The sequence below is a fragment of the Chenopodium quinoa genome, unplaced genomic scaffold (assembly GCF_001683475.1).
Source record: "Chenopodium quinoa cultivar QQ74 unplaced genomic scaffold, ASM168347v1, whole genome shotgun sequence".
Lineage (NCBI taxonomy): Eukaryota > Viridiplantae > Streptophyta > Magnoliopsida > Caryophyllales > Amaranthaceae > Chenopodium > Chenopodium quinoa.
In genome coordinates this window covers 158,454-174,617 of record NW_018745666.1, presented here as the reverse complement: position 1 = coordinate 174,617, position 16,164 = coordinate 158,454, and the positions used below count along the sequence as shown (strand labels likewise).

Sequence of the window (16,164 nt, the reverse complement as noted above, 5' to 3'; positions counted from 1 at the left end):
GAGGCTATAACTCATCCCTTGTGTGATACAGGATGAATTTACTACAGTAAAAGGTTGTTTATGTAAATTAGGGGACAAATGGCACGTTCTGACTGAATACCTCTGCATGCAGATGCATAATTGTCCAAGTGAGAGGAATTTGAATTGCCCAAATCATGTCACAGTAAGAGTAATTACAGATGATCTGGATCTGAGTCTGCAATCAGAATGTGCAATTTCCATCACTTAGAATATTTTTTTATGCTTCCAACACTTTGCCTCTGAATTGCTAGAAGATGTGTAATGTAAGTTGCATCCTCGGTATGATTTTTTGTTCAGACAGACTTTTGGTTATTTCTCTAGTTCAAATTACAGGTCCAATTTTTGTTTGAACTTCAGTTTGCTACATTTTGGACTGATGATCATCAACCTTGAGCTCTAATTATTGGGTGTCACTTGGAAATAAGAGTGCCTTTACAATACAACCTCACTTCCGACATCGAGTCAAGATCTATTAACATGATTTTATCAAGATCTACAAAATATTTGAGTCATGTTGAAAATAAATTTGCTTTCGATATTGACAACTTGACCTATCTATGTAATCACGAGTTTTTCAAGTCTGACAAGGCGTCCTTGGTTGTTGCTGAGATTACAGCATCAGAAGCATTAGGCAGATAATAGTATTTTCCTGCATAAAGATTTGAAATTTGAATCATATCAGAGAAAGCATAAGAAATTTAAAAAGAAATCTGTTAGTGTAAACCATACCCTGAGCTACTCTGGCTATCTCTTTGGCAAAGCCGGTGGATACAAATTTGTTCTCTGTGTCAATGACAAGCAGGGACATTCCTGATTTGTAAATTTTACCAGCCACTTCCAGAATCTCTTCCTAATAACGAGCACAACCAGAGTAAATAATTTTCAAGACTTAAAAAATAAATTGCAGAAAGGCTGACAGTCAAGGTAATATACTAAGTTTAATGATCTACATTTTAGCAATCATTTGGTGTAGGCTGTAGAGTATAAATTACCTTTAACTCTTTTGAAGAAGGCCGAGGGGTATCTGCAGATGCCGCTGCTTCTGGGTCTGTAGATCTTTTCAGTGATATGTTTGCTCTACCATCAGTTATAGCAACAATCATGATGCGTCCAACATCTCCACTTTTTTCTGCATTCATTCCGACCCTCACAGCCTAAGCATATGCAGAGGAGGAATCAGAAAGGATTCGCAGCATTGTAGCTTGAGTACAGCAATTTGAATGCAAATGATGAGACACATTAAGGCACAGCATAGGTAGTGCAAAAGTACTGACCATTGTAAGACCATGAGCCAGAGGGGAACCTCCACCACACGGAAGTTTCTCGAGACGTTTTCTTGCCATTGAAATTGATCTGGAAGGAGGCAGGAGAACTTCTGCAGAGTCCCCGCGAAATGGAATGATACAAACCTAAGTAACAATGTGAAAACATCAACATAGGGAACCTCCTTAATATTAAAAACAGAGATCTAGAAGAAAATATAGTGCCTTTGTTTTACTAGTTGAAATATATAAATAGAAAGTTTCTGTCTGTCCCCATGTCAGATAGAACAGATATTGTGTAGCCTGTAAAGGAAATGCACTACTACACAAGTATCTGGCAGAGTGGCAGTCAATGGAATCTTAAGAGGTTGTTGGCCTTTTTGCTGAACTGATTACATTATATCAAATTCAAAGCCAAATTATTAACAAGACGAAAAGGCAATATAATCATTCGAAATTTCGAACCATCACGCCCTAACATCAAGTTCGAACATCGCTAATGATGTGACAAGATTGAGCACCCCCCCCCCCCCCAGCATCAAAACAATTCTAAATGTTGGAATCATCAGAAATAGGAAGGTAAAACTGGATACTAGAAAAGGAAGGGGGGGGGGGAGGGGGGTTAAAGATTCATTCGCAAGTTCTCAACATTGATGACTGTCTGTAGAGCTGTCAGTTCGTGTAAACCGGTCGGGTTTGGGTCGGGTCATCTCGGGTCGGGTCGATTCAGATTAATTCCATAACCTATGCGGGTCGGGTTTGGATTAGGTCATGCATGAGTCGGGTCATACTTCTTACCTGGTTAAGGTCGGGTTACATTTGGGTCGGGTGAACAATAGGTTGGGTTTAAATCGGGTTTTCACGGGTTAAAACGGGTTAGGGTAATTCTCGGGTTCGGTTCAATTCAATAATTTGCGGGTTAGAATCAGGTCAGGTTATTCTCGGGTTTGAGTCGGGTTCAGTTCAAGTCAATAATTTGCGGATTATAATTAGGTCGGGTCATTTTCCAGTCGGGTCATTCTCGGGTTCAAGTCGGGTTCGGTTCAAGTCAATAATTTGCGGGTTATAATCAGGTTGGGTCATTTCCAAGTCGGGTCATTCTCGGATTCAAGTCGGGTTATGTTTAAGTCAATAATTTGCTAGGTTACAACCAGGTCGGGTCATTTCCAAGACAGGTCATATTTGGGTTCAACTAACTATAAATAGATAATTATCGTTTTCATCAAGCTAATTATTTCCTTTGACTATAATATATATAGCAATATATTAGGGAAATATAGTCTATAATTTAGGAAGATAATTATCTCCTTTGACCATACAACAAATATATACTATATTTAACTCTTAAATTTGAGGAATATGCTCCTTTCTTTTGCTAGCGTGGACCGACTTGGTCTCCCAAGACAAAATGATTTGATCAACAATAATAAGGTGGTCTAAATTGCATTTAAGGTGATTAGAAATCGAGTCAGGAACAATTAGGGTTGAATTTAGGTCGGGTCAATAACAAGTCGTGCTAATTTCGATTCGGGTTAGTAACATATCAGGTTGAATTTTTGGGTTGGGTAAGTAATAGGTATGGTAAAAGTCAGGGTCAGGTCAATAACAAGTCGGGTTAAATTTGGGTCAGGACAATAACAAGTCAGGTTGATTACGGGTAGGGTTTGTAACAGGTTGGGTTGAATTCGGTTTGGGATAGAAACGGGTCGGGTTCAATTCAGGTCAGGTTAATAACAAGTCGGGTTAAATTCGGGTTTTGACGGGTTAAAACAAATTTGGGTCAATTTCGGTTCAAATCGAATTTAGTGCAAGTTAATTAAATTGGCCGTTGTAAACCGGTAAATCGGTGCAAGTTGTAAACCAGTAAATTGGCCGTTTAAAAGCATATTGAATGGTTTCACACACCCAATTGGACTCCCGGAGGGTATTAGGGACCATGGTAAACATTTCAGCAATTTTTATTTCCAGGCGAAAAAAATCAAAAAATTCTAAAAATTGAAGGCTAATATCCACGTTTTTTGAGAAATTTTAGAGGTTAGGGGGCCCGGGGTCGAAAAGTCTTGAAATTCTATGGAATACATCTTAGGGTCATATAATGCCGTTTGGAACCATATATGATCATTATTTGTTGTCATAAATGTTCGTGGTATGCTTGAATTAATGAAATCGGTGCAAATTGTAAACCGACCAATTGGTCGTTTAAAGATTAATTGGATGGTTCCACCCACCCAGTTGGACTCCCGAAGAATATTAGGGACCATGGTAAACATTTCGGCAATTTTTATTTTCGAGTGAAAAAAAATAAAAAAATTTCAAAATTGAAGGCTAATATCCACGCTTTTTGAGAATTTTTCGGAGGTTTCAGGGCCCGGTGTAGAAAAATATTAATATTTTAGGGGATACATCTCGGGGTCATATAATGCCGTTTGGAACCATATATGATCACTATATGTTGTCATAAATGTTCGTAGTAAACTTGAGTTAATGAAATCCGTAAAAGTTGTAAACCGGTAATTAAATTGGCCGTTTAAAGGCAAATTGGATGGTTCCACCAACCAAATAGGACACCCGAAGGGTATTAGGGAACATGGTAAACATTTCAGCAATTTTAATTTGCGGGCGAAAAAAGTCCAAAAATTCCAAAATTGAAGACTAATATCCACGCTTTTTAAGAAATTTTAGAGGTTTCGAGACTCGGTGTCGAAAAATCTTTAAATTTTAAAGGATACATCTCAAGGTCATATAATGCTGTTTAGAACCATATATGATCATTATTTGTTGTCATAAATGTTCGTGGTAGGCTTGAGTTAATGAAATCGGTGCAAGTTGTAATTTGGTAAATTGGTCGTTTAAAGGAAAATTGGATGGTTCCACCCACCCAATAGGACTCCCTGAAGGTATTAGGAACCATGGTAAATATTTCGGCAATTTTTATTTTCGTGCGAAAAAAGTCAAAAATTTCAAAATTGAAGGCTAATACCACGTTTTTTGAGAAATTTTGGAGGATCCGGGGCCCGTGTCGAAAAGTCTTGAAATTTTAGGGGATATATCTCGAGGTCATTTAATGCCGTTTGGAACCATATATGATCACTATTTGTTGTCATAAATGTTTGTTGTAGGCTTGGATTAATGAAATCGGTGCATGTTATAAACCGATAAATAGGCCGTTTAAAGCAAATTGGATGGTTACACCCACCCAATTAGACTCCCAAAGAATATTAGGGACTATGGTAAACATTTCGGCAATTATTATTACTGGACGAAAAAAAGTCTAAAAATTCCAAAATTAAAGGCTAATATCCACGCTTTTTGAGAAATTTTGTAGGTTTCGGGGCCTGGAATAGAAAAGCTTTGAGATTCTAGGAAATACATATCGGGGTCATATAATGTCGTTTGGAACCATATACGATCACTATTTTTTGTCATAAATGTTCGTTGTAGGCTTGAGTTAATAAAATCGGTGCAAGTTGTAAACCGTTAAATTGGTCGTTTAAAGGCAAATTGGATGGTTCAACCAACGCAATTGGACTGCCGGAGGGTATAATGTACCATGGTAAACATTTCGGCAATTTTTATTTTCTGGCGAAAAAAGTCAAATTTTTTCAAAATTTAAGGCTAATATCCATGCTTTTTGAGAAATTTGGAGGTTTCGAGGCCCGGTGTCGAAAAACATGAGATTTTAGGGGAAACATCTTGGGGTCATATAAAGGCGTTTGAAACCATATATGATCATTATATATTGTCATAAACGATCGTGGTAGGCTTGAGTTAATGAAATCAGTGCAAGTTGTAAACCGTTAAATTGACCGTTAAAAAGGCAAATTGGATGGTTCCACCCATCCAATTGGACTACAGGAGGGTAGTACGGATCATGGTAAACATTTCGGCAATTTTTATTTATGGGCGAAAAAAGTCGAAAAATTCCAAAATAAAAGGCTAATATCTATGTTTTTTAAGAAATTTTGGAGGTTTCGGAACCTGATGTAAAAAAGACTTGAGATTTTAGGGAATATATCTCTGGGTCATATAATGTCGTTTGTAACCAGTTATGATCAGGATTTGTTGTCATAGATGTTCGTAGTAGGCTTGAGTTAATGAAATCGGCGCAAGTTATAAACTGGTAAGTTGGTCGTTTAGAGGCAAATTGGTGGTTCCACCCACCCAATTGGACTATCGGAGGGTATTAGGGACCATGGTAAGTATTTTGACAATTTTTATCCACGCTTTTTGAAAAACTTTGGAGGTTTCAGGGGCCCGGTGTCAAAAAGGCTTTAGATTTTAGAGGATTCATCTCGGAGTCATATAATTCTGTTTGGAACCATATATGATCATTATATGTTGACATAAATGTTCGTGGTTGGCTTGAATTAATAAAATTGGTTCAAGTTGTAAATCGGTATATTGGCCGTTTAAAGGCAAATTGGATGGTTCCACCCACCCAATAAGACTTCCATAGGGTATTAGGCACCATGGTAAACATTTCGACAATTTTTATTTCTGAGGGAAAAAAGTCAAAAAATTCCAAAATTGAAGGCTAATATCCACGTTTTTTGAGAAATTTTGGAGGTTTCGGGGCTCGGTGTTGAAAAAGCTTGAGATTTTAGGGGATATATATCGGAGTCATATAATGCCATTTGGAACCATATATGATCATTATATGTTGTCATAAATGTTCGTGGTTGGCTTGAATTAATGAATTCAGTGCAAGTTGTAAATTGGTAAATTGGGCATTTAAAGGCAAATTGGATGGTTCCACCCAACCAATTGGATTCTAGAGGGTATTAGGGACCATGGTAACATTTCGGCAATTTTTGTTTCCAGGCAAAAAAAAGTCAAAAAATTCCAAAATTGAAGGCTAATATCCACACTTTTTAAGAAATTTTGTAGGTTTCGGGGCCCAGTGTCGAAAAGTATTGAAATTTTAGGGGATATATCTCGGTGTCATATAATGCCGTTTGAAACTATATATGATCATTATTTGTTTTAATAAATGTTCGTGGTAGGCTTGAGTTAAGGAAATCGGTGCAAGGTTTAAACTAGTAAATTAGTCGTTTAAAGACAAATTTGATGGTTCCGCCTACCCGTGGACTCCCGGAGGTTACTAGGGACCATGGTAAAAATTTCGGCAATTTTTATTTCTGTGCGAAGAAAAGTAAAAAATTCCAAAATTGAAGACTAATATTCAAGCTTTTTGAGAAATTTTGTAGGTTTCGGGGCCCAGTGTCGAAAAGCCTTTAGATTTTAAGGGATACATATCGGGGACATATAATGTCGTTTGGAACCATATATGATCATTATTTGTTGTCATAAATGTTTCTGGCAGGCTTTAGTTAATGAAATCGACGCTAGTTGTAAGCCGGTAAATTGGTCGTTTAAAGGCAAAATAGATGGTTCCACCCTTCCTATTGGACTCCCAGAGGGTATTTGGGACCATGGTAAACATTTTGGCAATTTTTATTTCGGGGCCCGGTGTCGAAAAGCATTGAGATTTTAGGGGATACATCTCGGGGTCATATAATGTCGTTTGGATCCATTTATGATCATTATATGTTTTTATAAATATTCGTGGTAAGCTTAATTTAATGAAATCGGTGCAAGTTATAAACCGGTAAATTGATCGTTTAAAGGCAAATTAGATGGTTCTACCCAGCCAATTGGACTGCCGGAGGGTATAAGGGACCATGTTAAAAATTTCGGCAATTTTTATTTTTTCGTGAAAAAATGTCAAAAAAATTCCAAAATTGAAGGCTAATATCCACGCTTTTTGAGAAATTTTGGAGGTTTCGGGTACAGCTGTCAATTAAGATAAATGGGTTGGGTTTGGGTCGGTAAGAGTGGGTCGGGTGAAACCGGATCGGATCAATTCGGATTAATTCCATAACCTATGCGGTTCGGGTTTGGGTTGGGTCATGCATGAGTCGGGTCATACTTCTTATCGGGTTTAGGTCGAGTGAATAATAGGTCGGGTTACATTCGGGTTGGGTGAACAATAGGTCGGATTTAATTCGGGTTTTCACGGGTTAAAACGAGTTAGGGCAATTCTGGGGTTCGAGTCGGGTTCGGTTCAAGTCAATAATTTGCGGGTTAGAATCAGGTCGGGTCATTCTCGGGTTTGAGTCGGGTTAGGCTTAAGTCAATAATTTGCGGGTTATGATCAGGTTGGGTCATTTTCAAGTCGGGTCATTCTCGGGTTCAGTTCAAGTCAATAATTTGCAGGTTATAATCAGGTTGGGTCATTTCCAAGTCGGGTTATGTTCAAGTCAATAATTTGCAGGTTACAATCAGGTCGGGTCATTTCCAAGTCAGGTCATATTCGGGTTCAACTAATTTACGGTTACATTCGGGTCGGGTCATCTCCAGGTCAATTCATGTTCATGTCGGGTCTCACATACTCGGGTCAACTCGGGTTTAGGACTGGTTTCAGGTCGGGTTTGGGTCACCATTTTTTTGGGTTCAGATGAGTCGGTTAATAATCGGGTTTGAGTCGGTATTTCGGGTCGGGTTAACTTTTGACAGCTATAATTGTTTGACTGACTAGTGCCGACCGGCATGGGACATGTATAAGTGCACACATAAGCCCACAAACCTGCTATAAATCATCCCTTGAAAATATATGGAAACACGACAGATTATATAATATAGAAGTGGAATGCCTGGCCATAACATAGCATGCAGTGGATTAGCAGAGGAAGTTATCCATGTGCTATGTTTGGTAGGAAATATGCAAACCTATAACATGTAGTGGAGTAGCATAGGAAGTTATCCATGCGCTATGTTTGGTAGGATGTATGCAAACCTTTGCAAATTTCATCCAGAATAACATCATGTTGGTTTTATTAGTTAAGTTAGATTCACCTGATCTCTACTAGTATAGCTCTCAGCCAACAACTTGAGTGCTGCACCTTTTGCATTCTGCATACGGTTTAGTGCCATGCTCCCACTAGCATCAACCACAAATATAACCTGTCATCAAATAATTATCAAGCCAATGAAATACAGTAGTAAAAGTAATGCCATTTCTAAATTTATTTCTCAAGACCGTAAAATCATTATTTTGCTATGGTATCAGGGTTAAGCTCTGAAAAGTCTGTGTTCTAGTGTTTTGAAGGCTCGGGGAAGTAATGCAATCAAAAGTGTAAAAAATATAGGAAAAATAATCCCAACTTTCATCAATTTTGGTACAATAATCCCAACTTTGAATTATTCTGGAATAATCCGAACTTTGGGGGGTCTTCATTTTCTTCGGTCCTAATGACCGGTTACCTGTTGAGAAGGTTAATTTTTTTTTTATTTTTTAAAAGCCACGTGTCAGCACATGATTTGTCCAAAATTAAAAAAAAAACTTTGAAAATTAAAATAAAATAAAAAACATAAAACCCACCCCTTCCTCCTTAACCGCCACCCAAACCACCCCCTCCCAAGCCCCCACCCCGAAAACACCCCACCCCAGCCGGAAAACCTCCCCCACCCCGAAAACACCCCCCACCCCAGCCGAAACACCTCCCCCTCCCTTCCCCCACCCACGAAAAACCCCTCCCCCCTCCCTTTCCCCCACCCCGTAAACACCCTCCCTTCCCCCACCCCGTAAAAACTCCCCCCTCCCCTTCCCCCACCCTCGAAAACGGCAAGGGGCTTAATTTCCGGCCGTTTTTGAGGGTGGGGGAAGGGGAGGGGGGAGTTTTTACGGGGTGAGGGAAGGGAGGGGAGGGGGTTTTATGGGGTGAGGGGGAGGGGGTTTTACAGGGTGGGGGAAGGGAGGGGTGGGGAGGGTTTCGTGGGTGGGGGAAGGGAGGGGGAGGGTGGGGAGTGGTGGTCGGGGGGTGGGGGGAGTTTTCCGGCTAGCTGAGGGTATTTTCGGGGGTGGGGGCTGGAGGAAAGGGTAGGGAGGGGGTGGTTTAGGTGGGGAACTGGTGGTTTGGGGGGGGGGATTTTTTTTTTTTTAATTTTTTTTTTTTGGACCAATGTCAAGCTGACATGTGTCATAGTGACCTCTTATTAAAGGTTGTTGACTCACATTGACCGGTTTGGGATTGAAGAAAATGAAGATCCCCTAAAGTTCGGATTATTCCAGAATAATCCAAAGTTGGGATTATTGTACCAAAATTGATGAAAGTTGGGATTATTTTTTCTAATTTTTCCAAAAATATAAACGACAAATATAGAGAAGTATTAAAGCCAGCAGTGAATACCAGAGCTCCTGCTTTTCTAGCCATTCTTTTTGCTCTCATGTCTGTTTTTTCCACAAAAACTTTCCTTTCCTTGAGCAAATCCTTTTCCTTCCTCAGTTTTTGATACGGAGCAGCAGCTCTAAGGGTTGCATCCACGGCTAATCTCCTGACAGGACCCTGTTCAGAATAAGTCTTGTTTAGTGGAAATAGAAGGATGGTGGGGCTCAGAGTATATCAGAGGCAGCTAACAGGATAATCAAAGCAATTAAAAAAGTGTCATATTCTGGTTCAAAGTCTTCTGACGCAATACACCTATCCTGCCTTCTGCAATGAAAGAATAATTAGGAATCCTGTTTCTTCTTTTAATCAGTCTTTTCTGGGTGGGTAGGTTAAAATCATTGGAATCATTGGTTTATTGTGGATATTTAGGATATAATAAAGCTTTAGAAAAGTAGATAAGCTTAAGATGCACTAGAAACCTTTGGAAGCATTGGCTTAATGTAACGGCCTCGGTCCTCTGAAAATATGACATTCTTTGCTCTCCCAGCCTTCCCTTTACGTCTCTGAGCTTGTTGAGCAAAGAAAAGAAGTTTCTCATCCACTAAACCTCCCTCTGCGTCAAAGATAAATTCTTCGGGTAGCTGATCTTGTTGTTCATTGTCCTCATCATTTTCATCATTCTCATCCTGCAACACATCAAGTAAATGTCAATCTAGAAACAAGCAAGCAGGAACTAGAACTTAGAAAGGGGGAAAAAGGAACATCTTGGTCTTCTTCCTCATTCTGCTCCTCAGATGAATCCTCATTCTGTTGAGGTGGTGGTGGCGGTGGTGGCTGCTGCTGATTTTGATCTTCTGGAGGCCTTTCCTGAATGATTGAACGAGGAAGAATTACCAGTTCAACCTGAAATGAAACAATATAATAGAGTTTCAAAAACTAGTTGTGTGCTTCAAGAGGTCATCATATCATTTACCAATCCATATTCCAAATGACATTGAAGATGTCCACAACTACACTTGATAAAATGTTCAAATCTAAGAGAAACTCCCAAGCTACATATGATTTTAAAGCATAATGTTATCATAATTTGTGATGATCCCAGGAAAGTTTGACTCCACAATTTCACAAAAGCACTAAGAAAATCCAGAAAGCATTAAGGTGTACTTGAACGATACTTAACAGCTTTCTTCAAATCATCCACACCAACTTTTTCACGTCCTTCAAACGCAGCCAGGCATTTAGCAACACGCATAGCATACAACTCAGCTCTGTGGCCCTGCAAATAAATGTTACGCTTGTAGAAGCTCATATTAATTTGAAATTATGCCAAGATGATCAAATGAGAGTCCAATTTTTAGAACCTGGCAACCACCTCGCATTGCTTCCATGACCAAGTATTTTAGTTGCTCCCTGCTAATAGTAACATCTTTCAAGTACTCACGTGCCAAAATGATCTGCGATATATTCCAATAGACAAAGAATTAAACATATATTCGGGAATCCAGAACCCAAACAAGGACAAAGCCTTTCACAGACAGCTGTTTGGAGAGTCTCAACACTAATAATAATATGCAGCTTTGAAGCCTTTGATGGCTTGATATGTGCATTTTAACAGTGACTGAGGAAGTCTTTTGTTTGGGATGGGGGGATTATGGGATGATGCATAGCCTCCGGAAATGTAACAGCAGAAGTATTTTGTTTGGGTAGTGGGGCATTGTGAGGTGGCTGCATATCTTTGGAATAAATTGGATATGATGGTGATAAATTGGGTTATTTGTCTCTTGTTCTCCAGTTTCTACAGGCCTTTTGTACTAGTTTTGGAATATGGAGAGGACATTTCTATCGGTTTAGGCTGACTGTTCTTCCATTCTTTTATATAAAAAAGTGTACCTTTCTTTACTTTACTGCTACTCTATGGGAATTTCCAGGGTTGCTAGGGAAAAGCATGACTGGCATGCTAAATTTTATCATTTACTACTTTATAGGACACCTTATTCTCGGTTGTTGTTGTCACTTTCGCAAATGAGTTACTATAACAAGTCCATTACAAGATACCGCGCTAATCTGGAATGAGTTCATACATATGTATATTATCACAAGGCTTCCTCACTAGGTACATAAAAAATTTCCTTTCGTGAAGAAGGGACTTCTTTTCAAGGTTACAGAGAAGTGAATATCAGAAAAGGCTCAACTAACCCGCTAAAAGAGGTGGCAGCTATAAGTGGGCATGCTTACAAGATAGTAGGTAAAATCCAACTTGATTGTTACTTTATTACCTGTGTTTTAGCTAATTCTGTTTCCTCTTCAACCATTTTAAATACTTCATTTATTTGTTCCTGAAACTGTGTTGCAATTCCAACAGCTGCAACACGATCATCAAAACTCATTGGAAGATCTGCACTGCAGAAGGAATAGGACATCAATGTAGGATGCAAAAAAACAAAGAAAGAACAAGCCTACATGATGTGCTGTTGAGGAGCCTGTATCTTACAAGAAAGGGGATGGGCAGATTGAAGCAATACCAACTCATAAAACCCAACGATGCATATTCAAGGAACCTAGAATACAATACCTCAAATTAATAGCTACACGATCCAACAAATGCTCACGTACAGCACCCTCTTCTGGGTTATAGGTGGCAATCAACAAGGGCTTGCATGGGTGACGAAAACTAATTCCTTCTCTTTCAACAATATTGACACCCTCGGTTAAAACATTCAGGAGCAAGTTACTGATCCCTTCGTCCAGAAGGTTTATCTCATCAATATATAGGACACCTCTATGAGCTTCAGCCAGAAGTCCAGGCTGGAAAACAGTAGTTCCAGTTTTCACAGATTCCTCAACATCAACAGACCCAATAAGCCTATCCTCTGTAACACCAAGAGGAATCTGCAAAGTGTAGAGCCAGTAAATCAATGAAGGTAAAGAACATAAAGGTAAATATATAAGGATGTTAAATGTTTTATGTACAGTACCTGTACAAATGGAGATTTTACAACTTTGGTCTTTATGTTGCCAGATGAGTCATATTCTAGACGATCAGCCAATCCATCTTCCCACCTTCACCATATGCACTAAATTAAATGATTAAGCAAGCAAACTAAATGCACACCAAACAAAGTATGACTGATAAATAACGAAGGACAGCACTACACCCATATTACTTGCTTTTGCTCATTAATAAACTAACAGAATTGAAAATTAAGGGTTTATACTTCATATAATGCAATTTCAGATGAGCCAATAAATAAATAAATAAACACTCAAAATATATGGAGTAACCTTACTCTTCTGGATTGGATGGATCAGCATTTGAAATGGAACCCACAACTACATCAATAGGTGGGAGAATGGCATGTAAACCACGTGCCATAATTGTTTTGGCTGTCCCTCGCTTTCCTGATATGCCTATCCCTCCTATTTCACGATCGATGGCTCCAAGCAAAAGTGCAGTTTTAATAGCATCCTGCGATTAGATGAACAACTTAAAAGTAAAATCAAGAGGGTACCAGTAAGAACTGGTCATACATATAATGTTCCACAAGACTAGTCACGATATGCTTGCAGTTTTAGTGGTACGCTCTGTAGTACATCAACAAAATATTTTAGCTTGCATTTCAAATCAAATGTCCAATCATTCATTCATATAAAAATCCAAATACCACATCTATTTACTGATCAACTAGAAGTTCTAAAACAATGACACCCACTCTTTAGTTTTAACTGCAAGTCTTCTGTTCCTAAAACCCCCAAAAGATTGTGAAGCAATTGATTCACCAGGTTCTTTGAATATGGGTGAAAGATATTGTACTAGGATAAGGTATATCGACAAAATTAAGACCGATTTCTAGGTATTTTATTACTTGCGATCAAGCATATGACATACTTCCAAGAATGTTGCTCCCTCCCTCCATTGCAAAAAGAGTGCAACCAAGGTGAGCTTCCTGGTTCATCAATCATTAAATTCTTAAACCAGGAAGTAACTAGACGAAATAACTCAATAAGGTCACCTGCATCACCATAGTAACTTGATCAAGCCAGTGGAGAAATAAACCAGTTGTCCCATAGAGTCTAATCAATCCACAGGAATACATAATTGGCTCCCAATAATTAGACGGACTAATTATATTAGCAGTCTTGAAGATGATGGTATAATCACCTCGATCTAGCAAATGACCTTCTGGCTCCACCGGATTCAAGGCCTCTCCTCCTTATCTCTCACAAGAAGACGACAAAATAATGCAAAAATGAACTACACTAAGCTGCCCACAGCCCAACTCGAACTACAATCATCTTCATCTAGATGTGTATTTCATTATTAAACAAGATCCTCTACAATAAGCAAAATGTGGAAATTCTGTATCAATCTGCCCAAAACCCGACTCGATATACATCATCCTCAGTATGCCCAAAGAACCTAATCTCCTCCATAGCTAGTCAGCTAGATGATCATGTTCAACTCACAAAGAACCCTGTTGGTTGCCACCTATATAACCCGACTCGATACACAACAATAAATTTAATCATGTTCAACTCTCAGAGAACCTAATCTCCTCCATAAATAGATGATCATTATGAATAAAATTCGAAATTACACTCTAATTTGAACAATTGTAAGCATTTCCAGATCATTCCAACCATAAGTTTCAAAATTTTAAATCAAGAGCCAAAATTTAACAAATTAGGCAATTAGCAAAAATAATACAACACAGAAATCGACAGAAAAGGAGAGATAATGAGAGAAGCCATACTTGTCCAACAACAGCAGCAAGAGGGAAGAATTGTCGACCATAATTAGCGTCTTTAGGGTTTTCGGAGTCGGAAACAACGGTGCCATTGTCGGAATTAAGAGTTGTAGCGGCGAGAATTCTAAACGGCGGCGGTGAACGGCGGAAGTTGCGGCCGCGCATGAGCTTAGTAGAGGTGAAGGTGGTGTAGGAGAGAGAGAATGGTTTGTTGGAAAAAGAGTGTGAATTGAGGAGAGAGAAGCTTGGAGAAGATGATAACGCCATTGTTGTTGAGCTCGAGCTTGAGCTTGAAGAAGAGGATAGAGAAAAGTGTTGAGTCTTCACTTATCTGGTTCTATATATCAGCCCACCAATTGGAGTATTTTGTTTTTTTTTTTTTTCTAATAATGACCAATCTAAAGAGGACACTTGTATTTTCTCCCTCAACGAGATTCGAACATACAACTTCTAATAGTCGTAAAACTAATAATCTTACCACCGAGCTTATTAAGGAGTATATAGAAAATAACATCATGAATAACAATTTATTTGCAAAAAAAGTTAAGTCATAAATTAAAATATACTGCATTTTACATTTTAATGTCAACCCATGCATATAAGGACTAGGCATAGCCCGGGCATAAATGGTTGTTTATTTATTCCAATCTAGTTATTTTGGTTGACATAACCATTTGTTATGTTGGATATGGGGATTTATTGCTTGTTCTTTAAATGCACAACATGTTTTGTAATTTGTATGTGGCTGGTTAACTGACCAATTGAGTAACTCTTAACCAATTAGCCCCTGACTGATTGATAACTTCATGTCAAGTTCTCATCCAGATACTTCAATTTGAGTCTATTATTTACTTTTATTGTAACAAATAACTTTTAAAATATAATGTACATTAAGTATATAATATTATCAAGAATATCTATAAGAAATAGAAGAATTATTGGAATAGATAAGTATATATGAACCGTTAAGCTTATTTCTACACTGTGTGGCTAGATATGGGCATATACGAGCTATGTTGTGATGGCTCATGTGCCAAGAGCACATGACTTTTATCACTGCAAGTCGTGCTTAAAATGGTTAAGATTAAGTCATGTCGAGTTTTAGAATATAAAATTTATACACAGTCCAACAATGTTTTGTGATGTTTTAGACTTATGTAGTACCTAGTGTGTTGCTTATAATTCCTAATATTTATTGATTTACATCCAAAGTGAACACATTGGCAGACAGACCCATATTGCTCATGCTTAACTTTCAAAATAGTAGAATGTACAATCCATAACAAAGAAAAAGTATGTTTTTATTCGATTCAATTGGCATGTATTTGTTTGATATAAATCTCTTTGTAGATATCGTATGACTTTTTATTTATGAATCAATCTTTGTTAAAAATTAATACACATAATCATTTAATTGAGTGAACATCAACTTAAATAGTTATTTAAAGTCTACATGGAGTCTTGGATCGAATCCTATCTGCACGACTACACCATTACTTGTAACTTTCTCTACTCCAAAACCAAACATAAAGAAAAACTAACCATTTAATTGATGTGGAGCGAAAGAGAACAAAACATTACACTATAAATACCACGTACAAAGTTTATAAGGGTTAGAATAGTGTATCTTTATATTTCAAGAACATGAAATAATACATGGGCTAGAAAGCCAAATGGATAATTCATTAAGGAATAAGGACTATTAGGAGATACACTGCAGCAATTACAGCATGAAAGAAACATATTGCGTTATACCAGTAACTCCACATTTTTTCTGTATTCCAAGGGCTGCAAGCATTCAGTCACCCCAAATGAGTCTAAAAATCGAACATTATCCTAGTTTCATCTTCTTCCCTTGCAAATGTAAAACCACCACGAGGTTGAGAAAGTGACTCATCATCTTCAAACATCTTAGCTCTTCAGGAATACAATCCGGCAATTATACATGTCTCACACATCATAAAGAAG

General features: G+C 38.2%; 1 protein-coding gene across 1 annotated transcript; it reads right to left on the bottom strand.

Annotated features, from left to right (window-relative positions):
* Positions 1-360: 360 nt before the first annotated feature.
* Positions 361-14,463, bottom strand: LOC110717151 (magnesium-chelatase subunit ChlD, chloroplastic-like). The gene is made up of 15 exons (XM_021895790.1): positions 14,203-14,463; positions 12,739-12,917; positions 12,427-12,511; positions 12,024-12,340; positions 11,728-11,851; positions 10,813-10,905; positions 10,632-10,727; positions 10,214-10,354; positions 9,931-10,137; positions 9,473-9,628; positions 8,139-8,246; positions 1,296-1,430; positions 1,014-1,175; positions 751-871; positions 361-670 (listed from the first exon to the last, which is right to left on the bottom strand). Exons 1-15 carry the CDS (start codon positions 14,461-14,463, stop codon positions 585-587), a joined length of 2,271 nt encoding a protein of 756 aa, XP_021751482.1. The 3' UTR covers positions 361-584.
* Between the last annotated feature and the right edge of the window lie 1,701 nt (positions 14,464-16,164).